This window comes from Gastrolobium bilobum, unplaced genomic scaffold, assembly GCF_033153095.1.
Source record: "Gastrolobium bilobum isolate Gb01-03AN ecotype WA unplaced genomic scaffold, APGP_CSIRO_Gbil_v1 utg21470, whole genome shotgun sequence".
NCBI classification, from domain to species: Eukaryota; Viridiplantae; Streptophyta; class Magnoliopsida; order Fabales; family Fabaceae; genus Gastrolobium; species Gastrolobium bilobum.
In genome coordinates this window covers 159398-186982 of record NW_026896317.1, presented here as the reverse complement: position 1 = coordinate 186982, position 27585 = coordinate 159398, and the positions used below count along the sequence as shown (strand labels likewise).

General features: G+C 36.1%; 1 protein-coding gene across 1 annotated transcript; it reads right to left on the bottom strand.

Moving 5' to 3' along the window:
* Positions 1 to 561: 561 nt before the first annotated feature.
* Positions 562 to 26575, bottom strand: LOC133298928 (E3 ubiquitin-protein ligase listerin). Its single transcript, XM_061498318.1, has 16 exons — positions 26327 to 26575; positions 26136 to 26256; positions 25778 to 25840; positions 24103 to 24180; positions 13607 to 13698; positions 12204 to 12306; positions 10538 to 10690; positions 9226 to 9878; positions 8614 to 9088; positions 7539 to 8068; positions 5904 to 6583; positions 4723 to 5448; positions 3494 to 4527; positions 2905 to 3363; positions 1781 to 2011; positions 562 to 1462 (listed from the first exon to the last, which is right to left on the bottom strand). Exons 1-16 carry the CDS (start codon positions 26380 to 26382, stop codon positions 1235 to 1237), a joined length of 5682 nt encoding a protein of 1893 aa, XP_061354302.1. The 5' UTR covers positions 26383 to 26575; the 3' UTR covers positions 562 to 1234.
* Positions 26576 to 27585: the final 1010 nt, after the last annotated feature.

Here is a 27585-nt window from a genome sequence, read left to right as displayed (position 1 = left end):
TTATTGATTTACTTGCATCCAACAACTCAAATATCAAATAAAACATAACCATGAGATATAACTAATATTAATGATTAACCTAGTTGAGCTTTCCACCCATCCCCAAAGTTTAGAATTAGACTCCATTTGCAGGTTTTTCACTAAAATTCAAAAAACTAATTCAACGCAAAAATCAATACTGGGTCAATGCCCAGTTGATTTTTTTTTTAATACTCTTTATTATATTTCTAATTAGAAAAAGATTTTATGAAAATTATACTTTTTGTTTTTAAGTTCTTATTAACTCTAATTAAAAAAAATTAACTTAAAAAAAACTGCTCAATGCACATTAATGTGGCTCCGGACTGGCTTCCTTTTTGCCATATATTTAAACTTGATCGCTACATATCATATAGCATATAAGTGCCACAATATTTAAACTTCCAACTTGACCATATACTTTTTTTTTCTCAAAACCTAAATTGACCATATACTTAATGTGAAGTAATAAAATTACTAAAATGCTTGTACCAAAAAAGTAGTAAATTGAAAGTCAAAGGTCAATATGATTAAGCATTGCTATACACACCGAAAGTGTTTGCAAATTCTTATTTGGACATTACATTAAATTTTGCTGACCAAAAGTCATACATGGGAGCAATGCATACTATGCCTACGGTGAAAAGTACTTGCTCGGTATGTTTTCATGGCCAATATAGATAATAGTATCAAGATGTACAACTACTCTTATTCGGGCAATTCTTGATCTTCAATGATTTCATGGGGTCAAAATGAATAATCTATATGTACAAAACTACTCTAGTTCAGAGAACTTCCCATGATCAGAACTGACCCCTTCCAAACAGAACCAGAACACTACAAACAATAATTATCACTGCCACGAAAAATAAAGAAACACTAATTAGAGAAAAGAAAATTAACAAGAGGAAGAAATCGGATGTACTTCTCTTGCCTTAACAGAAAAGACAACACACCCATGTCCCAGCTGCAGAAACACTGACCAGCTTCCTCTTGTATGTCAAGGAGTAAAGCGTAATCTGCTTAACTAGAAGCTGAATGGGGCAAAGAAGCTGGAAATCATCCAAATTTCGTGAACCAGTTCTGGTTTGTAAGGCAGCCCCGCCTTAATCAGGGTCGAATCCCATTTATCAGCCCATTCTCATCATCCATTACTTCCAGTGCAAGGTATCACCAGCAAGCAAAATTGGTAAAATTCATCACTCCAGGTGTAACCTTAGAACGGAGATTGACACAATGGGCAAGACGATTTGTGAGAAGTTGAAAACCATTTATAAAGGCAAGCAGAATGAAATTTGTGTTTGCATGTCTTGCATGCAAGGCGAGGAAGGCTGTGGTTTGTAGTATGGATGACACTGTAACAGATCGGGCACTCCTCAACACCTTCAAATTCTTTATCAAAATTGCGCTTCCAAATCCCTATAGCTTCTGCCAAAGCTCCATTCTGCAGGACCAGAAAAAGAATCGTTAACTTTAGTGCGAACCTGCTCTAATAATTGTTACTTCTCACATTGATCCATTTCCCACTGTATTTCACGAAGTTAGATGTATAGCATTCAACAATGGAAAAAAGTAGTCATTCACAGGAAAGAATTTTTCACGTTATATGTGAATTAATCATGCACAGCATACAGAAAAGAGAAATTAATATCTATGAATTTTTGCCTCTACAAAAGTCTGCATAATGCTAGGCATTTTGCAAAAGTGGGCAGCAGAGGCCAACTGCAAAATGTAAAACTAAACCAAATCCATAACAAATTACCTGATTACGAACAAATAGCATCATTGACATCAACCATTTCCTTTGCTTGGTCTCACTAATCCCAAGGCTCCTTGTACAATCAACATCTACAGACCTTAGTGGATAAGATGCAGGGAGACGAATGACTAGATCCATTCCCGTGTCATCCTTAGTGTAAGTAGCAACAACTTCATTTGCTGATTTGCTTACACTAACTGAGAAATTCTCATCACGAAAGTTTGCTTTCTTAATCTGCATTGGAGATGATATAGAAACATAATATATCAGAACTAGACTATCCATACATTAATTGCATGCTACAACAACAACAGCAGCCAAAGCTTTTTTTCCCACTAGGTGGTGTCAACTACATGTATTAAACAATACCATTGTGTTAGAGACCATTTAGATCGAAGTCCTTTATATTAATTACATGCAAATCCAAAAAAAACAGAACTTCTGTGCTACGACATATTGATTCTCAGTAACTGTTACAGCACAAAATCAAGTTGGCAGTTGCACTTTATAAAAAAAAAGGGTAGCTTAGTGTTATAAAGCTCCAGCTCTGTGCAAGGTCCAGGTAAGGGTCTATAGTCGGCAGCCTTGCATTTGTAAGAGGTTGATTATATGAATCGAACCTGTGACCTAGAAGTCACATGGCTGAGTTTCACTCTATGAAACACTAAATAAATACAAATTTACAGATGTCCAAGCATTTAAGTTCCAAATATTCACCCAATTAACCTCTTTATATTCCTTTCCAATGCCATTATTGATGCAAATGAGGCAGTAGAATCATAAGGTGTACAAGGCTTGGGCAGTAAATATACATGAGAATCAGTACCAAAGTAGCATAAAATGTAGCTACTTACAATCACCAGTTCACGTTTAGAACATGTATAGAATTGTATTTATATTTATAATAACTTGGTATAGCAGTAGTGACCTGGCTATTGCACAAAAATTTCATTATTTTTTGCTTTTTCTCTCGTTTCCCTTTTCCCTTCAACAAATATGTACAGATTAAATCATGCAACTCTAGGTTAAAACATCTTCCCACTTGGTTAATAGATTCTGGTATTTCAATCAAAAATATTAATCAAACGACAAACTACTTTTTATGTGGGCAAGAAACCACAACATACCTGGGACAATTCATTTGCAATGAGATGAGGGCTGCAGTAAGTCCTTGTGAAGGATTCAATGACAGCTGAAGTGTTACGATCACGCAAGTCATTAAACCAGCCACGGACATAAGCAGGAAGAATATGAAGCATCAGGCCATATATTGCTCCAGCAAGTGATGAAATTTTCTCCGATTCAACTGGCCAAAGAGAATCCACAGAAAACAATAGTGAACCAGTGGTGGTGGCACGGGTTGCAGCACTTGCAGCTTCTGATAAGCCACCAGAAAGCTCTGCATCTTTCTTCTTCAGACTCTGAACCATAGAAATCTCTAGAGGAATATGCTGAAAAAGGCAATCTAAAATAGCTGGAGTTGCAGAGTCTTGTATGTACTGGATCAGTCTCTCCCTCAGGGATGATGATGAAGGTAACGACCATAGATGTGATATCAACAAAGACCAAGCAAGGAAGAGATTTACCTGCAATATTTTTTTGTAGACCATAAACACCCGAATGGAAAGACAAAGTAAATGGATAAATAAACAATAAAAAAAATTGCTTGACATATAGAGCATAGTTCAACTTTGTCCCCATATAAAGTATCCTTACTCGTTTGTGTGCAAGTAAGTCCATTTCAAGAACCTCATAAGGTGCCCTTTCAACCATGCAAGATATTTCCTCTTTCAAATGGACTTTTTCTTCTATTGAAATGTCAAGGCGGCTGGAATCCTCATCACTAGCAGCATTTGTGTCTGAGTTACAAGCATTATCTTCTACGACAGCCATGCTTAAAACCGGCTCATTTGAAAGAACAAAATATGCAGCAGACTGCAACAAAGGAATTGGCTTGGAAGTAAAAAGTATAGCATACAATGAGCTAATAGACCCTTTGCTTAGTCCCCAAAATTCAACTGATTTCACTGCTCTATCCCTAGCCTGTGATGAGGAATTAACAACACCAGAAGCTACCAATTCCCAAAAGTATGTATATTTAACACGTGATGATGCAATAACTGATGCAGCTTCTTTGCCGCATGCATTTGCAATAGCCTCAGAAATGCCAGTACAAAATAGTAAGCGAAGGATACCCTCTAGAATCCGATTTTTGACAGAATCCAACTTTTCTGATTTCAATGTATTTAAATTATCTCTCTCTTCAGCTTGTTGAAGTTTACAATGCTTAAGGAAAAGTGAAAAACACAACAGGGCATTTTCAGAAATATTTATGGGAAAAGGATCTGAAATTGAAATAATTTTCTCAATTTTCTTACACATCACATCTAAATTATCAGATGAACCATCAATAAGACCATTTACATTTTCCGCTACATCCTCCATCATAACAGCTGCTGATTGAATCCAGTACCTTAGGTTAGACAACAGGAAGTCCCAATCTTCTTCACTAAATTCGTTCCAGCAATAACCTACTGAAACAACCATAAGTTTCGATAGCAGCATCTGCACCACTGGAAGCTGGTTAATCATTGCAGATCCACCAGCAACATGCCTCTGCTTCTGGAATAATCCATATAAAAGCTTCCTCTCATCAGGGCTGACACTTCTCGCTGGCTTTAATGCTTGTGGACCACCTATTGCACTGAAAGGATAACAGGCAATAACCAACTGAAGCCAATCTTCCATGTCTACAAGAGTCATGAGCAGTTTCATTAATACCATCCATTATTCATGGCAGAATATAAGCACTATTTAAAAAAAGCACAAGCCCATAGATGCAATCATGTACACACAATACAGAATTTAACTCTCTATCCCTGTCTATTCAACACTATCTGATGAATTAGCATGTGGTGTTTTGATTTGAAGAAAGAGGAATTTACCTTGTCCTGTTTTCCATGAGACCAAAGGTGGGAGTTTTAGAGCCCTCTCCAGCCAATCCATCATAGTATTTTGCACGAATCTTTCTTCTAGAAAACAAGGTTGAACACCTCTACCAGGCTCCACATACAAATACAATGGTTCTAGAAGTACACTTATAAGCAAAGGAAGAATCTTAAGACAATTTGTATTTACTGCTTCACCAAGAAAGAGTTTATTCACAAGGATATCAATCAGAATCGATGCCTTCTCTGTCCCCCATATGTTCTCTTTGAACAAAGTGGATAGAAAGGTAACAAGTGCTCTTAAGAATGGTTCTTCAATACCTTCCAATTCATCAGCGGGAACTGGCCACATACTCACAGAACTCTTGGTGCCATTACGTCCATAAACAAGAGAACCATCAAGCAAGATGTTTGATATGCCATCTAACAAGCTTTCCTCTGGAGAATTACTTTTCTTGGCATATGCACACAGCAAAGGTAAGAAAGAAGACACAGCATTGTTTCCTGGCCATCTCCATGTGCACAGGATTTCAGCAGCTAGCCAAGCAGAAGATTCAACCTCTTGACTTCTTTCAAGCATAGATGGATTAGGCATTGCACACCAAGCAATAACCCTATCAATCCCAATTTTCAGGATTAACTTGTCAATTAAAGCTACAAACTTCTGGTGTCCTGAAGCCTGCATTTGGTATAAATTGGTGGTTAAAAGTAGAATTTCGTTTTCTTAAAATATTAGGCTGGAGCTTTAACTACATGTTACATGTCAGGACTACATATTCTCCAATAAGCAAACCATAACTAGTTTCATCAGTACATACACCACTTCTTTTGGATACGGCATTAAGATTTGTTTGAGCACTTACAGATAAATTTTGGGGGGAAAAAAAAAAACACTTTAGCATGAGTACTGACAACATTACAAGTCAATAAGCACCATAGGAGTCCTATTCACTATTATGCCTTGTCTTGCTGGTGAAGCCTTAGTCTTCTATAGCTCACTTAATAGGTCCACATTGATGTAGTCTTACAATGCATTGCTGTCACAATATGTATAGCAAAATAGACCAATAACACATACCATTATATTCTCCAAAGTAAACAAGAGTTCATATTCAAAAATACAAAATAAACTCACACGAATATTAACAGAGACAAATATACCAATACCTTTGTCAAGCTGAAATTTGGAACAACAAAAACAGGCCACATTTCACCCTTGGTCAGCAGCTGCTGTAGCAGATTCTGTTCATCATTTTCATCCACACAGAAACACTCAAGAACTTCAAGCACCCACGTACAGCCTAACGATGCGATTTCATCATTCACAAGTTTGTCTTCAACAAATATTGCTGATCTTATTGACCGAATTAAGATATTGAACAATCTCTTTCGGCTGTCTAAGCAAAGACTTTTAAGAAATTCAACATTTATCTTGTTACGGAAAGCGCACACACATTCACCAAATGTTAACCTGGCCTTGATTTTGGTCATTGATTTGTCATCAAGTGAATCATCCAGAGCTTTACTTAAATTACACTCCCATGCAATAACGAAAATTGCAGATAAAATTCCTGATACAAGTCCATTTTCCCCATCAAGTGTCTTCAGGCAAAAGAAACTAGCATCAAGTATCTCAAGAGCAAATTGAGCCATCTCCACAATGTTAAGAGCACCATCAAATTCTACACAGATCTTTGCATCATTGCTCAACATAGAAGCTGCATCCTGTACCCAAAAGAAAGACGGAACCTGAATAAAACTTAGTAACTTCCTGAAAATCTCCTTATAGATGAGGATCAATGCATTTCTGGACAGAAAAGACATAGATCTTCCTTCTGTTAAACCTCCAAGAAGAGAGCTGCAGGTGAAAAGTATAAGATCAGAGCAAATAATCAATCTTATATTTATCTAGGACAGGGTTTAAAATAAAATTAAGTACATGACATATATGACTTCACATAGTACTCTTCCATACCAGCAGCAGAAGCCTGGTTTTTTCTGTAAGCCTTAGCAGCTTCAGATGCATATTACCCAACTCAATTTTCAGAAATCACAAACTACAGAAAATATTCACTGTCCTATATCATCTAAAGTTAATTGCAGGCACATAGTCGTGATGTTGGTTTTAAGGTTTATCTGAACTAGCATTTTGCTCTTCAATGCATATTCAGAGAAAGGATGTTTGAAACATTTTGTTAATACATTTTTATAACAATTATGTCCGCCCTTTAACTCATACCCAAATCCCATCATGTATAGAGGATTGGAAAATATAAACTGTCATGTTGAATGGAAGCATAATCACCACAATACTTTGCTCCTCCAGGAGGCAACAAAACAGTAGACTCAATCAATTCAATCCTCACTCGATTTCCTTCCCCTTATTCCCAAACCCACCAAACCAAAAAAATAGACATAAGGTTTGGGATATATATACACACACGCACACACGAGATCAACTTCAACCGGTATAAGATTAACAAATCTTACATCCAATCTACGCCATTAACCATTCCATATATCAGCAAGCTGATTAGCGCTACATGTGTTGCCACCTGAAGCATTCCATTTCCCACACACTTCCTTTTTTTCATTTTTTGCTAGCTGTATCTAAATTAAAAAAATTACTCATCCATCCTGCGCAAAGCATAGGGACCAAGGACTAGTTTTACATATGAAGGTAACTGAATTTAGGATTTAAAAATAAAAAAGAATGTAACAATCACATTGTTGAAACATTTAGTTCTTAACAGGCCAATTCATTACTTTAGACATTACTGCATCATGCCTTTGAAAAAATTGAATTGACATACCACACAAGCTGCACATGAGAAGGGCTAAAAGGAGGAAGAGAACAGGAAACAGCAATAGCAGATGATTCCAGACATTCATGATGCCAATCTTCAGCATTCGTGCCTTTTCTATTACAGGATTCATCTCTCACCTTCCTCTTCATAATCTCATCCCTAGCCTTTTCCAGGAGCATGGCCAACATTGCTGCATGGTCAGCATTTAGCAACCCCGGTGGGCATCCTGAATAACTTTGGCTCATCACATAGTTGACAATAAAAGACCATTGTTCTGAGAAATACTCATCATCCAGAAGTGCCAACAACAAATCCAGTCGAGCATTGGTTGAGCAACTATTAGCCTGCAGACACCAAGGAACAAAAATATTTTTGAAGATTTGCATAAAGTCCTCAGTTTCCAATACTTTATCCCCATCATGTGAAAGCTGACTCGAATAGTGCCCCCTGTTTTGAATAAAAACTTCTTGGAGCACCTGCTGTGGTCCAAATATTGAAACAGCAACTGACAGAAGTCTCACAGTATCTGGTGAATCCTGAAATTGATAAATAGGGTGAGTCTGGAAAAACTTCATAGAAAGCACCATATCTTTTTAAAGTAATCGTTGAATATATTAAATTTAACAATACCATACGCCTAAGCAACCCCATATTTTTGACTGGCTAAATCAACAACAGTGGTGAAATCATAATTGATTCTCACAAATTGCTGATTTACTTATTGTGTTCTAATCATGCATAGAATCAATCTCCTTTTGAAGACCTAAAAAACAAATCTACATTTTGTATACCACCGGTGTCCAGATATAAATAAATTACTTTTGTTCAAAAGATCTTAAAAATAAATATACAGAGTGTACAGCAATTGAGTCCATTAAAACAATTATAATGTGAGGATGTAGGAACAGGAACTCTATGTTAACTATGATGAATTTATTGAAGAATATACTACATAACACAGATGTGTTAATACCAAACTTTTCATATCAAACCCAATAATTAAAATAACATATTATTAAATTATAAAACAAAAGTAGAAAATATTAAAGTGGCAAACAGGTTTGTAGAAATGTAAACTTACAGAAGATTTAATGATTGAGAAAGACTTTGCCAGCATCGGTCCGACAATATAGGCCAAGGGCCAGGTTGCATCTTTCATCACAGCATGTTGCTCCAGCAATAACAAGAACAAAATGATTCGTTGAACAATCTCCACATTACCTGCTTGATGAAGAATGCCCATGCAATTCTCCTCAAATTCCACAATAAAAACAGATAAAAGATTGCTATCTAATGTGTAAATGCCTAAAAGGATTTCAACAAAGCATTTCCCCAACTCTTGCAAATAGGGCATTGGATACTTTGTATTCAGCATATCCACTTTCTTGTTATGAGAAACATTTTCCTTAGATGAATCTGCTGCTTTTCCTGAGTTGATCATATCATAACCCTTCGAGCTTCCATTTAAAAGAAAATCCTGCCATAAAAGCTTTACTATGACCTTATCAACAAGAGTGACTTGGAAATGGCTGATTGACTCCCCTCCATCATTATACCTGATACAAAGAGAAGACAGTTTGGTTGCAGAAAGAAAAGGAACACTATGAATGTTTCATTTGGGGGGTGAGAGGAAGACAGGACTACATGGATACTCCAAATACAGGCAACCACAATTAAAAGGAAAAGTTTGTACCTTGAAGCATTTCTCAATGACCAAAGAAAACATTCTTTTAATGCCTGGAAAAATGCCAGTATATCTCCTGATAGAGAAGTTCTCCTTCCCAACCACAAGTTCTTGAAAAATTCAAGAAAAAATATATCCCCTCCCACAGCTTTAGGAGGCACATTGTCTAAGAATAAAACCAAAGCTGGATACGAAACCTGTTGGGAACCAAAGCACCCATTCCTAAGAAAATTCCAAAATGGATTCAGTATGCTTTTCTGGACATTTAAGGAAGTCCAACCATCTGGGAATCTTCTAGAGAAGAGTAATATTACTTCCCACATTGAGGGATGACAAGTTGGATCCTTCTCGTTGAAAGCACCAAGAATTGCACCAGCAAGAATTTTTATATTTCCTTCATTAATAGCCTGTGGCATATTTTTTATTAAGCTCTTCAACACACTATAAGTAGCTGATCGGATAGTTGGTCTCTGGGACTTCAAGAAGTCTAAAAAGTATTTATGATCTGTTAACAGCTTTTCAGCAAAAGAAACAGCAGCCACCCTGGCCTTTGCAGCATGTTTAGGTTCAGAAGTTATGTTCTCAAAACCAGGTCGCTCTTCTCGTAAGCAAATTAAAACATCAAGAAGAGTGGCCAATGCTAACAATGTTGATGATATCACCTGTAAAACCAAAACAGAGAACACACTTCAAGTAAAAATGCATGGTCAAAAATGAAATTTTGAACACTTCAAATATGTCAAACACTTAATGTTTAAACTGTAATGGAAAAGAAAGCCACCTGGAATGTAGAAAGATAAGAAGTATGCACCAATCAAATCAGGTACTATTTAGTCAGGACAATGAGCAGGCAAACTAGATATCAGTCATATTACTACTTGTTTACGTGGATTTCTAGTTTAAAGTAAAATTAGTCCAAGAAGAGGATAAAAGCTACCAATTAGAATAGGTTATACTTAAGTCTCACACAGTCACTTTGAAATATAATGAACAACCTTAACGCAAATATAATAATTTCAGTTTGTGATAGGGGATTTCAATGAAAATAAAAGTTAGGTAGTTTCTTCCCATTTTCTGGTAAATCTTTTTCTTCTACGGTACCAGGATAATCTGATACATTTGAGCAAAAGATAATATCAAAAACTTGACAATAGCTTTCTGCATAAAGCCAGTTTCTAATTATTTATCCAGTCATACCACGAAGCAACTAGCTATACAAACCTGAACATATTTCTTACTCAACTAAAAAGGAGAACCAGTGCAAATCAATAAATTCAAGACTTAGATTTACAAGTATATTAAATTGATTTTCACTACACACCTGCTGGTACATCTCTTCCAACTCATCCAAAGCTGCAGCTTTGTCGGACAAATTTTGCGGCGTGAGCTTTAGGTTTTCTTCTAAATACATAAATATCTCTTCTGTGCATAAAATTAAAGCATCAAGTCTCTTTTCCTGTGCTGGAAAGGCTGCCTGTCACAATTAAACAAATGATTAAAACACAAATCACATGGCATAAATTCTGTAACAAAGTTAAGCAAGTACAAAACATAAAAGCTGTTGTCAGAAAATATAACTAGGTAATCCATGCACAGTTGGAGATTACATGTTTCTGTATTGAACATACAACTGAACACAACATGCATATAACAAATATGGCATGCATTCTGACATGCATGTACATTTTAATGATACTTTAAAAATGAGTCCTACATATATAAATTTATAATTTAAGCATATTGATATTGGTGCAACTATACTTTCTTTTCAGGTAAAATATCATTGTACTCTCAAACCTAGCCAGGTACATTAACAAAAATATTAGTTAGTAGAAAACGACCAGAGAAAGTACAAAACCTACTTTCAAATTGCTAAATCTAATTGGCCCGATTCCTAAATGTTAAAAAAATTCCAACAGAGTCCAGGCTCTGTCATATTTTTCGGCATGTGATATGTAACACACGAATCTGCACAGGAAAAAAATACTTTAAGAGTTAAGGCTTCAAGTAATGTTGCCCTTGATAATGAGTTCAACCAACCCAAATCATTTAGAAGATTTAATTCAAAGTAACTAACTTAGGAATTAGGACAACTCCTTATTGGTTTCTGAGCTTATATTTACAATGAAACATATCAAAGAAAAGACATCTTTAGATGGTTCATCCTTGTCCTGATATCACAAACTGACACAATATCAGAATACCCCAGTGAAAGTCAAGCTTGATTGTGGATTGGACCTGTATCATGCTTAGCATATCACAAATAGCATGAGCCTAGGACCATTGCAAGAAATTTCGAACACTCAAATGCCAAAATAGGAATCATAAATTTCCCATGCATCAATAAGAGAACTACTCAAGGCCAATTGCAACTTTTCAAGCCAGGATAAGGCACTAATATCCAGAAAATTATTAGCCAAGTTATAAAACCTATATCCCAGCTTACCAGAAAATCTTATTTTTCAAGAAAGGGAGGGAGGGAGGGAGGGAGAGGGGGGGGGGGGGGGGGGGAGAGAGAGAGAGAGAGAGAGAAACACTAAGACTTCCAAGATATGATACAAACCCAAGAATAGCATCTTGCTACCCCACTACAATACTTGAAGGACTATGATCCATGAATCTATTAATTAACTGGAAAAATCTCAATGAGTCAACTGTTTAAAAACTAAATTACTAATTACATAAAAAGCTTCTCCTTTATGGCTCTCTCTTTCATTCCATAAGAAGACCTATTATATATTACCATAAAGTGGATACTTGTAGATATCAAACAATGACATGCGATGGATCTCCTAAATAGAATATTTAAAGTAAGCATCCAGGACAGATCATTTGTGTTCCCCACAGAAACAGGCTGAAAACATATGCATAAAGAAGCAACCAGGTATAAAAAGTTTCACACAAACTTTAATCTAACCTTTTCCATTTTCAACAAAGAAAAGAAACCATTTAAAACATAACTGTTAGACAAGACCAATGTAGCAAACCTGCAAAGACCTTTTTGCTGCCTGAGAAACTTCAGAAACTGGATCAAATTGAGCAAACCACCAAGGTCCCATCAGAGTCTTCAAATGTGGAGCTAAATCTCTCCTGAGAACGGTGTGGAAAGTGGTCAGCTATAAATCTCTGATTCTGACTGTGAATTAAGTTCACTCCAACAGATTCAGACTCCAGAGAAGGATCAGAGTTTGGATCAATTATACAAGTAAATAAAAGGCAAAAGGGTAAACCCTGGTGCATAAGGCTTCCCAACTTGCACTAGTAGGGGTGAGGGTCAATCATATTGATGAAACCCAATTTTATTGGCTGTAAATTGAAGGAAACAGTAATGGAGACAAGCTCCTTACAAACACTAATTGCAGAAAAATATACCACAAGAATCTTAGTTCACCCTTAGAACACACCTAGGCTCTAAGAGATCCCCAAATCCCCAATATTCACTCAATACAAGCATACCTCACTCCCCACATTCTCCCTCGTTTTATTCTATCCCCTAAGAATATTCTAGAACTAACTAACTCTCTTCCTTACTCTTTCTATGTTGAGATATATAAAACCATTAAAAAGCCCTCACCCACCAGCTTAAGCTTTTGGGTCGAATTGGTTCTTTACATGGTATCAGAGCCTCGTGTCCCGGGTTCGAACCTTGCCGTCGCCCACTTTATTTCTAGTGGAATTTCTTTCTTCGCACAGGTAGGTGGGCCTGTGCATTGTCCACCCTTCAAGCCCAGTGGGCTCTTGTGTGAGGGGACGTGTTGAGATATATAAAACCATTAAAAAGCCCTCACCCACCAGCTTAAGCTTTTGGGTCGAATTGGTTCTTTACATTCTATAACAACCCCTATCTGGTTATTTCATTTATCCATCAGACTTCAGGCCCATCACATATAAAGCCTCACCCTTGCATATTTTGCAAAGAGGTTGTTTCTCATTCTCGAATCTGTGACCTTCCGGTCACAAGGAGCAGCCTTAATTTTAGATCAAGAAAATGAAGACGCTAGAAACTAGTTGAAATGCAGCTTACAGCAAACAGGTACACCTTTGAAAAAAAAAACTTTTTTAATGTTTATTGGGTATACTAAAAAGTCCCTCCGAGTGAGAATTGGGAGAAGGCTTTTGTTGTTATTATTGGGTAGACTAAAATGTCCACACCATTTTCCCAAAAGATACTTGGCTTCTCCATAAGCTAGTGATGCAAGTAACTTAGAAGCTATAACCAATCAGAAAATTGAATAGCAGAGTTAAAACTAGTATGACCAGTGAGCATAAATGTTACTCAAAAAATCAAGCAACATATTTTCCAAATTCCCAAGTGTTCAAATACTTTAAATTATACAGCAGAAAAAACAAGAAAGAAGCATGCATAAATGTCCCTCAGAAAAGTCCTAACCCAATAGAAGTAACAAGAGTGGTCATGGTATCATGAGTGGCCCGCCGAACCTCCCTATTGTAGTCCAGCAACAGCCTTTTATATTCAAATCCCTGCACACAAACAATTTACATAGTCAAGTATATCAAATAAGTATCTTCAAAACTTAAGACAAATGAATTTATAAAATTCAATTTTAAAAGGTCACATATCCACTGGATAGCATGGATGTATATGATCAACACAAGATAAATGGAAGTCCAACATCCGCTGCAATGTCCCAGCTTGTTATACATACTAAAACTGGAAGTAGGTAGTGTAAGTAAATCAGGCTAGGCAAGATCTATGTAGAATGTTTTCAATCTGACCTGTCCTATTAGGCTATCAACATTAATAACACATTTATCCTAAACTAGTTGGAGTCAGCAGTAAATGAACCCAAATAAAAAGCAAGAAAAGATTGAGAAAAAAAAAGGAAAAATAAATAAATAATTTAAAACAAAAATACAAAAACAAAAACAAAAACAAAAAAAATAGAGTGAAAATAAAGATAGATAATGTAAGACCCTATTTTTTTTTTTAAAAAAAAAATAGAGAAAGAAAAGAAAAAGAGAAACTATCATCAGATCTCCTCTCCCATACCACACCCCATTACCCAAGTATATGTCTCTTTGTCATCCTCCAACCACAACACATGCAAATAACCACCCTCAGCCACTTCTCCTTGAATTTTACTCACAAAACAGAATTGCCTCTCAATCTCTTCCTCCCTAACCAGAACAAACCTCAGTGAATCAACTCCTTATTATTTCACATCATCTCTTTCCACATAAACACCACCTAAACCAAAAGTCATACAAAGATCAAGATACTCATAGGTTCTATTTCTCTAACTTGGTGACGTGTGAGCTGAAGGAAGAGGAAGGCATTTGGAGCAAGAAGGGGGCAGCAACAAGAGGAAACCCTACACTTCAAGGGGCATCAACTCTTAAGAAATAAAGATCCAACCCAAGTCATCTACTCTAGAAACTCCAAAAGAGGTAAGTTATAGAACTACTATATGTACTCTTACTCTTATGGAATTCAATGAGTATGTCTAAATAGATATTGCATGCATTTGTTCATCTGATTAAGCATCTAGTTGGGAGGAAAAGATAGATAAAATATAAGCTGTTCTTGGGTTGGAATATCATGCATGTATAGTTACACTACTTGACAATTGTCTCATGCATGAATTTTGATGAAAGTACTTTAGTATTGCATGCATCCTTTTCTGGACTTAGGAGATGTGATAACATCGGTTGGGACTGGTCTAAACAGGGTTTTGGACAAAGGGAACCCTTGGTAGGGGTTGTAGTTGAAAACTGCATTTCTACTAATGTTCGCTGAGAAGCTCGCTGTAACCCCTTGAGAAAAGGTCTCTCTATAGTTGCTCGCTGGACTTGCTCGCTCCAGCAAGCAGCCCCTGTTACCTGACTCCCTCTGGTCCTCCTCGCTGGTGCAGCTCACTCCAACGAGCAACCCAACGAGGGTGTCTATAATCTAGAATTTACCATGAAATGCTATCTAACCACATGAATAATGTTTAACTATCTTATTTATTTATTCGTTCCATCATAGCATGTTGCTCTTTTGAGAATTACAGTGTTTATTATTGTAAGAGATATATAAAAAAACCAATAATGTATCCTCACCCAACAGCTTAAGCTTTTAAGTTGAATTGGTTCTTTACATGTTTGTTGAGTCTCCAATTTATTATGTATTAAGGATTAATATGAGCATGAAATTGATTTAAAATTAATTAAAAGTTATAAGAATTATTATTGAAGTGTTATTTTATTCTCAGTAATATTCTTATAAAATTCTTATATTTTGCAGTAATTTTCAGCTCAATAAAAAGATAAATTGGAGAGCTCAAGTGGATTTGTTTTGAATTTCTAAATCATATAATTGATTGAAGATCTTATTGAAGATTCTCTTGAATGTTTTTTAGGAAATTGTTTTCTTTAAATATAAAAGAGAAGATTTTAAAGATTTGATTAAAGATATGATTGGAGATTATAGTAAAGATTCCATAGAAGATCTTGAAATTAAAAGATATGGTTTCATCACAATAAATAAGGGGCTCATTCAGAAACAAGGGAGCTTTTGAACAATTGAGAAGAGCAAATCCTATTTTGGAGAGAGAAGCGCGTCTTTCATCCTTTGGAGCATCGGGAGTGGTTTGAATTCAAGAACAAGTTGGGGGTTTTGAGGATTCTTCACACCATCACACCAATGGAGTTTTGGGGATTTTCTTTACTTTCTCTTGTCTTTGATTTCGCGATGTTAGGCTATATTTTTATGTAGTTAAGGGTAGATGGAACTCAATTGAATTATTATGTTTATAGATTAAATTGTCTCCGTAATTTTCCTTTTTATAATTGAATAAATTTATCTATGTTTAATGTTTTCTATGAGTTTGCTCCTTATAGATTGATTTAGGGGAATTGTATGACAATAGGAATGTTGGTGCATGAACCCTGATTTGATAAATTCGTCATAATCCTTGTGATCTAGGGATAGACATAGGGTAATTATGCAATCTTTAGATTCTTGTCGTTAATGCATGTTTTCTTGGGGAACAACCGGGGAACTAGTATCGGGAGTGGTTTGAATTCAAGAACAAGTTGGGGGTTTTGAGGATTCTTCACACCATCACACCAATAGAGTTTTGGGGATTTTCTTTACTTTCTCTTGTCTTTGATTTCGCTATGTTAGGCTATATTTTTATGTAGTTAAGGGTAGATGGAACTCAATTGAATTATTATGTTTATAGATTAAATTGTCTCCGTAATTTTCCTTTTTATAATTGAATAAATTTATCTATGTTTAATGTTTTCTATGAGTTTGCTCCTTGTAGATTGATTTAGGGGAATTGTATGACAATAGGAATGTTGGTGCATGAACCCTGATTTGATAAATTCATCATAATCCTTGTGATCTAGGGATAGTGTAGAAAATCAGAATTCAAATTCAAATATTATTCCGTTTTTATTTATTAGGAATAATTAAGATTAATTAGGATTGATTGTTTTTTATTTCCTATTAGTTAGGATTAATTGTAATTAAAGAGAATTAATTGTGATTAGGTTTAGTGAGTCATAGCTGAGTCATTCTTATGATTGTGATTAGGTTTGGTGAGTCATAGCTGAGTCATGCTTGGCTATTTTTTCTTGTATAAATACTCCTCATTTCTCATGTAATTATTCAATATCAATATACTGAAAACCTTTTTCAATATGGTATCAAAGCAGGTTGGTTCTGAGAAAACTCAGCCACCACAAACACCGTCAAACCGGCGGCACAACGCCGGAAAACTCAACCTCCAACCATTATTAAGGTTATTTTCTCTTCCTACAAAGTCCCAAGAGCAAAGTAAGGCTACCAATCACTGTAGAAGGCAAAATCCCAGCTTTCCACCGCCGTCAGCCACCGTCAGCAGCCGTCGGAAAAGAAGGATCCGATCTACAAGTTTCAAGAGGGACCATCGGATTCTGCTGAGCCACGCGCCCCCACGCGCTAGAGAAAGGACGGAGCGTCCGCCCTACGCGTTACCACACACAGCCATGTTGATTGAAAGTAAATTTCCATCCAGCAATGTTGCTCAACAAGGTATAGCGTTCCATGTTGATAATAGTAGTCAATGGATTCTTGATTCAGGGGCTTCAGATCATATGACAGGTAATGCAACCTTATTTTGTTCTTATACCCCTTACTATCAACAATCACGAATAAGAACAGCAGATGGCAGCTTCTCTACTATTGCTGGAAAAGGATCCATTAAACTTTCTGAACACATTACTTTGAACTCAGTCCTTCATGTTCCCTCTCTTACTTGTAACCTTATCTCTATCAGCAAACTTACGTCTGAGTTACATTGTGTTGCCAAGTTTTCTGTCAATGCTTGTGTTTTCCAAGAACAGGACTCGGGGCTGATGATTGGCAGTGCTAGAGAGGAAGAAGGACTTTATTATTTAGAAAAAGATTCTTGTGAAGGAAAAAAATTTGTGAACCACTCGGTATGTTTGTCTGATGATTGTAATGATGTTTTGTTGTGGCATCGTCGGTTAGGACACCCAAATTTCATTTATCTTCAAAAGTTGTTCCCAAGCTTATTTATCAATAAAAATCCCAGTTCTTTTTCTTGTGATATTTGTCAGCTTGCAAAACATTCTCGTGTTTCTTATCCTCTTAGAGTCCATCATGATTCTTCTCCATTTACCTTGATTCATAGTGATATATGGGGTCCAGCCCGTGAAAAAAATATCTCTGGTGCTCGTTGGTTTATAACTTTCATAGATGATCACTCTAGGGGTATGTTGGGTATACCTTCTAAAGGATAAGTCTGACGCTGCATCCATTTTTAAAAACTTTCATGCTATGGTTCAAACTCAGTTCCAGACCTCTATCCAAATTCTTCGAACTGACAATGGTACTGAATATTTTAATTCTGTTCTTGGAAACTATCTCAGCCAGCATGGTATTCTTCATCAAAGTTCTTGTCCTAACACCCCTCAACAAAATGGGGTGGCTGAAAGAAAAAATAGACATCTCCTTGAAGTTGCTCGAGCTCTTATGTTTACCATGCATGCCCCTAAATATTTGTGGGGGAAAAACGAAATGGAAATACCGGTATATTACTTAGTAAGAATGTTAATAACTGTTCACGCGATATAAAATCGAGTACATAATAATATCTTCCTTCCATGTAAGATAGAAAGTAAAAAAAAATTCCATCTAGCAACTTTTAAGTGAAATCGAAATACAATACACCGTATTGCACAAAAAAATTATTTCACTTCAATACCTCATCAATCGGATGCCTTCTCGTGTCCTAAATTTTCAATCTCCTTTATCTTGTCTTACCCACACCTTTCCTTCTTTCCGGGCTCATTCTTCCCTTCCTCTCAAGTTGTTTGGCTGTGTGGCTTTTGTACATGTTCCTCCCCATCAAAGGTCCAAGCTCGATCCTAAGTCCATTAAATGTGTCTTCATAGGATATCCTCCTAACCAAAAGGGCTACAAGTGTTATTCATCTTCACTTCGTAAGGTCTTTGTTTCTATGGATGTCACATTTGATGAGAGACAATCTTTTTTTCCTTCGACTTCTCTTCAGGGGGAGTCTATTGGGGTTGATGAAGATAAGTCTTGGAAACCAAATGATTCTGTTGTTTTGCCTTTGCCGTTGGAGACAGGGGGAGTCATTATGCAAAAGACAGGGGGAGTTAATGTGTCAGATAATGGAGATCCTCCCGGGAAATGGGGACAGTTTTACAGCAGGCGAGAATCACCTCAGGAGCCTCTAGACTGCCAGGATTCTGACTCGAGTCTTAGTTCCAGCAACACTGATGCAGCCAACCTAGAAGTGCCTATTGCTCTCCGAAAAGGTACTAGATCTTGTACTGCTTATCCTATTTCTCATCATATCACATATGAAAAGTTGTCCCCAGGTTTTCGTGCTTTCAACACTATGTTAGACAGTACAAAAATACCAAAAGATATCCAAGAAGCACTTAATAATTCAAAATGGAGGAATGCAGTCTTTGAAGAAATAGATGCACTCAACAAAAATGGAACTTGGGAGTCTGTAGCATTACCCAGAGGAAAGAAAACAGTAGGTTGCAAGTGGGTGTTCACAATAAAGTTTAATGCAGATAACAGCATCAACAAGTATAAGGCCAGACTGGTTGCTAAGGGATTCACTCAAACTCATGGGATAGACTATCAAGAGACATTTGCCCTTGTTGCCAAGCTTAATACTATCCGAGTTCTTTTATCACTTGCTGCAAATCTTGGTTGGCCCTTGCAACAATTAGATGTAAAGAATGCTTTCTTGAATGGTGATCTACATGAAGAATTTTATATGGATCCACCACCTGGTTTTGAAAAAGGAGACGATTCAGTATGCAAGTTGAAAAAGTCTCTCTATGGTCTTAAACAATCTCCTAGAGAGTGGTTTGAGAAGTTTACTCAAGCTATTAAGGGAAGAGGATTCCTCCAAGCTCAGACTGATCACACTTTATTTTTAAAACACTCTAATGGTGGTAAAATTGCTATTCTCATTGTTTATGTTGATGACATAATTGTCAAAGGTAATGATTGTGAGGAGATAAGCTCTTTGAAGAAATGTTTAGCTAATCAGTTTGAACTGAAGGATCTTGGATCTCTCAAATATTTCCTAGTCATGGAAGTTGCTCGAAGTAAGGCAGGAATTTCTTTAACTCAGAAGAAATATATTCTAGACCTGTTACAAGAAACAGGAATGCTTGGGTGCAAGCCAGCAGAGACTCCAGTTGAACCCAATATTAAATTGGGAATCGAAGATGGGAAAGAAGTTGACAAAGAGCAGTATCAGAGATTGGTGGAGAAGTTGATCTACTTATCTCACACTCGGCCTGATATTGCATTTGCAGTTAGCATGGTTAGTCAATTCATGCATTCTCCTAAGGAAAAACACCTGAGTGCAGTTTATAGAATTCTGAAGTACCTCAAAAACACCCCTGGTCGAGGATTGTTCTTTAAAAGGGGACACAAGAGGATGATTGAAATATATACAGATGCAGATTGGGCTGGCTCTGCATTGGACCGAAGATCCACTTCAGGATATTGCACCTATATTTGGGGAAATCTTGTGACTTGGAGAAGTAAGAAACAAACAGTTGTTGCCCGGAGCAGTGCAGAAGCAGAATTTCGGGCTCTAGCCCATAGTATTTGTGAAGGAATTTGGTTAAGAAGACTCCTTGAGGAATTGAAGATCTCTTTTTCCCCACCTGTCAGAGTGTATTGTGATAATAAGGCTGCTGTCAGCATTGCTCAAAATCCAGTTCACCATGACAGAACAAAACATGTGGAGGTTGATCGCCACTTTATCAAAGAAAAAATAGATGATGGAAGTGTATGTATAGTGTATATTCCTACCAAAGAGCAGATTGCAGATATTCTCACTAAGGGCCTACACCAGCCAGCCTTTGAAGACTTGATTGGCAAGTTGGGAATGATCAACATTTACCTCCCAACTTGAGGGGGAGTGTAGAAAATCAGAATTCAAATTCAAATATTTTTCCGTTTTTATTTATTAGGAATAATTAAGATTAATTAGGATTGATTGTTTTTTATTTCCTATTAGTTAGAATTAATTGTAATTAATTAGAATTAATTGTGATTAGGTTTAGTGAGTCATAGCTGAGTCATTCTTATGATTGTGATTAAGTTTGGTGAGTCATAGCTGAGTCATGCTTAGCTATTTTTTCTTGTATAAATACTCCTCATTTCTCATGTAATTATTCAATATCAATATACTGAAAACCTTTTTCAATAGATAGACATAGGGTAATTATGCAATCTTTAGATTCTTGTTGTTAATGCATGTTTTCTTGGGGAACAACCGGGGAACTAAGATTCTTTCAAGATTACATAAAATTATGGTAACAAGGGATTGAACGTTAATTACTTTAGAGGAATCGATTGGCATTATACTAAGGGTGGTTATTTGATTGTTTAATCCATAACATAAGAAGGACATTGGGGGAAATCAAAACCTTAACTATGCTCTTTCTTGATTTTCAAAACTAAATTATTTTTCTTTGCTTGCTTTAACTTTTGGAATTGCATGTTCTTGATTTTCTTTCTTTTCATCTCAAATTCGATTGTCCAACTAAATCGTTGTTAGTGAACTAGTACATGAAAACCAATCCTCGTGGGAACGATCTCGTACTCAGTACATTTTTATTACTTTTACGACCGGTGCAATAGTATCAGAGTATCGGTGTCACGGGTTCGATCCTCACTTTCTCTTGTCGAATTTCTTAGCACGGGTAGGTAGGCATGTGCATTGTCCACCTTTCAAGCCCAATAGGCTCTTGTGTGAGGGGGCGTGTTAGAGATATATATAAAATCATAACTGTAGCCAGCTTTTGGGTTGAATTGGTTCTTTACAATTACAATTATGAGTATTATATCTATGTGATATCAGGTGTCGCAGTAACAGTCGTGAGGAACGTCTCACTGTGTTTTAGCTCAATACACCTACAGGTCCATAATGGATGGGCACATATAGTAGTTATATGCAAGGTCCTAAGAAACCATACAGTAGCTTTAGACGACTAGTACAGTGAAGTTATTTGATGATGTACTTTGTATATTTTGGAATGTCTATAGTCAAGACATTTTGTTCTTTTTGTATAAAGATTAGTGTACCATGAATGTTTGGTGTGTAAGAATGTGTACAAGTATGTAAAGATATAGTCAAGACATTTTGTTCTTTTTGTATAAAGATTAGGGTACCATGAATGTTTGGTGTGTAAGAATGTGTACAAGTATGTAAAGATGTATACTACAGTTTAGCTATGTGTTTCTTTGTTCTGGTGTAAATATTCCCACGAGTTGGAGTGTTACATATAAGAAAGAAAAATAAATAAGAGGAAAAAAAATAGTAAAAATAAAAATGACAAACAAAAGGGAAAAATAAATTAGAGAGAAAAATAATTAAATAAATAAATGAAGAGAAATATAGATCTGGACATGATAAGCCTCCAAGCTTCGAAGCCTACTTAGCCTATCAGGCTAAAAGGGCAAGGAAAATGGAACTAAAGCACATCAGTGGCCAAATAAACTATGAAGCACCGACACTTCAAAATCTCTGTTGTGTCGTGTCCGACACTTCCCGACACCCCGACACTCCAACACGCATTGTAGAGACTCAAAAAAATGTTCAAAGGGTGCGTTGCGTTGCGTTTTTAGTTCCAACTATTAGATTCATTGGATTACGATTACTATTTTGGATTACGATTACCATTTTATTGAATTTAATATAAATATTTAGGATATCTTATGTTTCTTTGCAAAATTGATGACTATTATAAGTTTAGCTTCATTTTTTGTTAAATTATTGAATATTAAATATAATATACACTACATAAATTAAAAATATTATTTAATATCAAAACGTGTCCTAACGTATCGAAATCTAACATTTTTTAGAATTAACGTGTCAGAGTGTCTTATCGTATCGTGTCCCGTGTCGGTATCAGTGCTACATAGCAAATAAATATAATCTCAAATAAATATAAGGCGGCCAATAGGCTTGTAGACCAGGTTTTTTAAAAGTATGACTATGGCCTAATTTTTAAATAGGCTTACTCCTTGTGATGCGCATAACATCACATTGGGTTGATGTTGTGGCCTTAAATTGCAGTCACCACTTCAATCTAAGTGGGCGAAAAAATAGAGGAATTATTCAGGTGTTATTTGTGATAGAAAGGTGCCTATTAATCTAAAACGAAAATTTCACCACATAGTCATAGGACCAGAAATGGTTTATGATATTGAATGATGGGAGGGAGATAAAAGGCCAACAAGAGCAACAAATAAGTCTTGTGGAGATAAGAATGTTGCGCAGGATACCTGGGTAATGTAGAATGATAGAACCTAGAGTACTCCTCTAACTGAGTTTCAGATGATCTCTAAAGATAAAGATATCTCAATACTTTATTCTTATGCAGAAAAGTCTGTCAAATGCTTGCACTAACGGTATGTTTATAGACCCAACATAACCAAACACCTGAATAATATAAACTCTAAGCTAGAACAAGATAATACAAAATAAGATAAAATCCCTAAATAACAAATAATCCCAAATCAAAAACCCTAATTTTAAAATTAAAATCTTAAAATATTTTCCTAATTTACGGCGGTTGGCATAGGAATGAATGAATTAGAAAAAGAGTAAGAGTGTCACATATTAAGGAAAAGATGGTAGAATCGCACCTACGATGGTTTAGATTTGTGAGAAGACCAACAGAAGCCTCATTTAGAAGAGTTGATCAGATGGAGTATAGCCCAATAAGTAAAGATAGAGGAAGACAAAGAAAGACTCGGAGTGAAACCATTAAAAAGGATTCAGATCTAAATAACCTCTATGAAGAATTGGTTTTGACAAAACATAATGGCATAATTTGATCCATGTAGCTGACACCACCTAGTGGCAAGGTTCTGGCTGTTGTTGCGAATGCTTCCTATGGTGCTGCACCTAAAGCATGCTTATTTGTATTTATCCTATTCACTTATGCAATCCAGAAAATGAAATTTCCGCACAAATGATGCCCATCTCAGTCTAGCTAAATATGTAACAAATAAGTGAACGCCCTTTATTAGTCTACCTGAAGGTGTAAAATACATGGTCCAATCCCCTTCAATTCCCTCTCACTTCAACATGTTAAAGAAACAAAAGTATAGGCTTAATAAAATTGTATATCCCATGGCAAAAAGAAAATGCTTTCCATCTTATACATATCTTATTCTTATCATACTCATTCTGTGTTCCTGTCTTTTCCCAGTTCAACTTCCATAATGGTTTACTATTCAACACATAGATGTTCCTCATATGAAGTTTAAGAGAACTAATATAGGGAATAATAGAGGGACAAACAAGTAATATAATACAACTATAAATATGAAGACATATGAAATATCCATACCCATTGGGGAACAATTAGAGCAATTTCTTTTGTAGACTTCTGTTGAAGCAGAGTAGATAAAGCTGCCAATGCCTTCAGCTGTTTAATTATTTCAAAAGAAAAAGACAAGGGAAAATAAAGTCAATGATATTATGATATGTAAGAATAGATACATGAACAGCCAAAATGAATGTGTTCTGACTACTCCATTACAGCCAAATTAGACATATTTCAACTATGGATGACAAAATACTAGTATAAACAATAAATGAATGAACTCATGACAGTCACAGACTACAACAATATAAGGAGAAAGAAATCAACCATAGATTGACGAGTTCTGCAATGATGCCATAATGATATTTTTATGCAAATGAAAGGTATGGGCAAAAAGTATTTCTCAAAATTCTTGAATCATGGAAAAATAACGAGACATTATTTGACTATACACAGTCACAAACAGTGATACAAATATACAAAGTGCATTTCATCAAATATCATCTAATCAACCTACGTAGTCAACTAGAATAGTTATCATAAGAAATGTTCAACAACTTCAACCAATCATTATTCTCAAATAAAAAAACTGGTCAGGACCTTATCAACAGATGGGCCAACAATAATACAATGCAATTGCAGCAAAGAGTAATTAAAAATTGGAAAGGAAATTACCAATTCACAACGACAAAAAAGCAGTTAGCCAATCATAATGATAGTCCACCTCATGCATTCACATCAAACTACAGAAAAAACAAAGAATCAGAAAAGGACCCTATGTATTCTAGTGAAGCACTTCACTGGCACATTTCAAAAATTAACTCCCCATATTAATTTTTATATGCACATGAAAGTCTCGTCAAGAGCAGCAGGAGAATGTCGTTACCAAAACTTCACCTCCGCCATTCTCGAGTAAGGGCCAAGATTGAGCAATATTTGTTTTGGGGGATTTAAGAATAGGAAAAACACAAGAATTATTGAACACATAAATTCAGGGAACAATTTGGTACTTTATGGGCACCCATGGCCAAGATAATAAAGTGTGCAGCAAACAAGACCCTCTTCAACACTAAGACACCGCAGTTTTAGAATTGAAAACTAAAACACAAAGTTTGGGCAATGTGACGAATCAAACAGCCAGAAACCAGCTTCACCTATTAGATTATGTCCAAATCTCCACTGCACCTTCAACAGCTTAGCAAATCCATGATAGTACAGATGCATGAGCATGACCAAACAAACTCTGAAGAACAGAACAGAAATGCCAACTCCACCCACTCAATTACACGTACATCCAACATATCAATGTTATGCACCATCCGTTGTACAGCCATGTCTATGATGTCCAGAATTTTATATTCAATGCAAAGCGCCAAGATATAATTACCATAGTCATTGAATGAGCTTCACACAAACTCAGTAAACTTCATGTTTTAACATGGTAAGTCATAAGTAGCACCATGCCACCATCAAGTTTCAAGAGAACAAAATTTGAAAATGATATAGTTTTCTATCGACACTTTAAGCATGCTTGTATTCAAAATTCATCATCCATGATAGGCTAATTAATAAAGGCGTAAAGCCGCAAACTTAAATAGGAATTGGACAGGCTGCATCGAAAGTGGCATACAGAATCTTATAACTAGTTGCACATGAGCTTGTCAGATGTTCTCATCAAACAAGTACCATCCAAAATTACCTTAGTAATGGGATCCTTCCTGCCTAGCCTCTTCAAGTGCACCGCAATTTCACTATCTACATCCTGAGTACGAGAGCATTACATAAGGCAAGGCAAGGCAAGGCAAGGCATGAAAACATTTATCAGAAAGCAATATTAACATTATAGTCAGATCCAATAACTCAATTTGGAGCTGCAAACAAAGCCTCTTAGCATAAAACCCCGTGAAAACAAGCACATCAAACATATGGTTAATTCAATCTCAGCTCTGTCAAGCAGTACAATTCTAGTATGTTAATTATGAACACCAAACTGGACCTAACCAAGATTCAACTTATGAATACCAAAAAATAAAGGACATATAATCGGGAAGTCGTACGGCGAATGGTAGTGAATCTTCGGTTGAAAGAGAAGTATCGAAGCGCGAACTACCGACATAACCACCGAATCCGACGGCGGCGGGGGCGGTGGAACCGGACGGCAAGAGCGAGGCGGCGAGACTGAAAGGGAGAAAAATACAGATAAGATGATGAAATTAGGGATTGATGAAAAGAGAGGATTGTTGTTTACCTGCTGCTTGAAGGGCGTGCCTTGCTTCTTGCACCTTCTCCTTTCTGCCTTCCCATTGATACTTCTCTATTCGATGCGTAGGGGAACGGTGAACTCCTCGTATTACGTGAGGCGGTGCTGTGTATGTGAGTGTTCCGCTGTGCCACTTGCCGTTGCTCCTGCCTCGCCGATGCTCCTGCCTCGCCGATGCTAAAAGGCTATGCAGGTGAGGTAATGTGGAAGACAAGAGTTTGTACTTTGTAATATGCAGTCTTGTTAATTTGTCTACAAAAAAATTATATTCTAATGTGCATCTTCAATACAAGATTAGCATCTATCAATGTAGCTTATTCAACAATCACTTATTACGATATTGCCCACTCGAGGGATAATATTTTTAGGGCGGTGCACATAACAACATAAAGATGAACACCGTACGAAGCCAGTAAGAAAGGTCATGCATTTGATGTGCACTGAATAAATAAATAAATAAATAATAAGATAATGTTATTGTGATTAGTATTTAAGGTAAATCATATAGTGTTATGGTATAATATAAATAGAAAAAATATTTTTAGATAGAATTTTATATGATTTTTAAAATAAAAACATTACTTATTTACGTATTCGTTCTTATTTTAAATTGTTAGAAAATTTTAAAAGTCATACTAAAATACATAAATATTTTACAAAAATGTTCAAAATAAAAAAATATATCCTTATCAAATAAAATTTTAAAAATTAAGTTTTAAATTAAATGTCAATGTTGATGGTCGATGACTAATGACTAAGATGACTAGTTGTCAAGGTAGGTGGCAATGTAGGGTGGTGGTGGCTAGTGGTGTCTTGTACTTGGTGGTTAGGGATGGCGATGACCAATGACTACTATGGTGGTGATGGCGTTGGTGGCGTTAGCACAATGGCAATTGTATAGCTTACCTATGACGGTGGTGATTGGTATTTAATGGTCCGGGTAGTGGTTAGAACTCATGATGAGATAACAAGAGCTGACCTTCACGTGTCCAACAAAGCTTAGAACTATATTTGAGATTAGATGATATGACATTTGTTATCCTGAGACCCTCTTTAGAATAGTTTATTATATTTCGGACGGGATAAAATGAAAACATAATAAGTTTATCATATTCTATTAGCTCATCATATAATAAATAAGGCATGATATAATAGCCTATCATATCCTCCAAAAAAACATCAAACAAGCCCTTAATCAAAATTTCGTGTTAAATGTATTTATGATGCTATCCGAATTTTTGGATTAA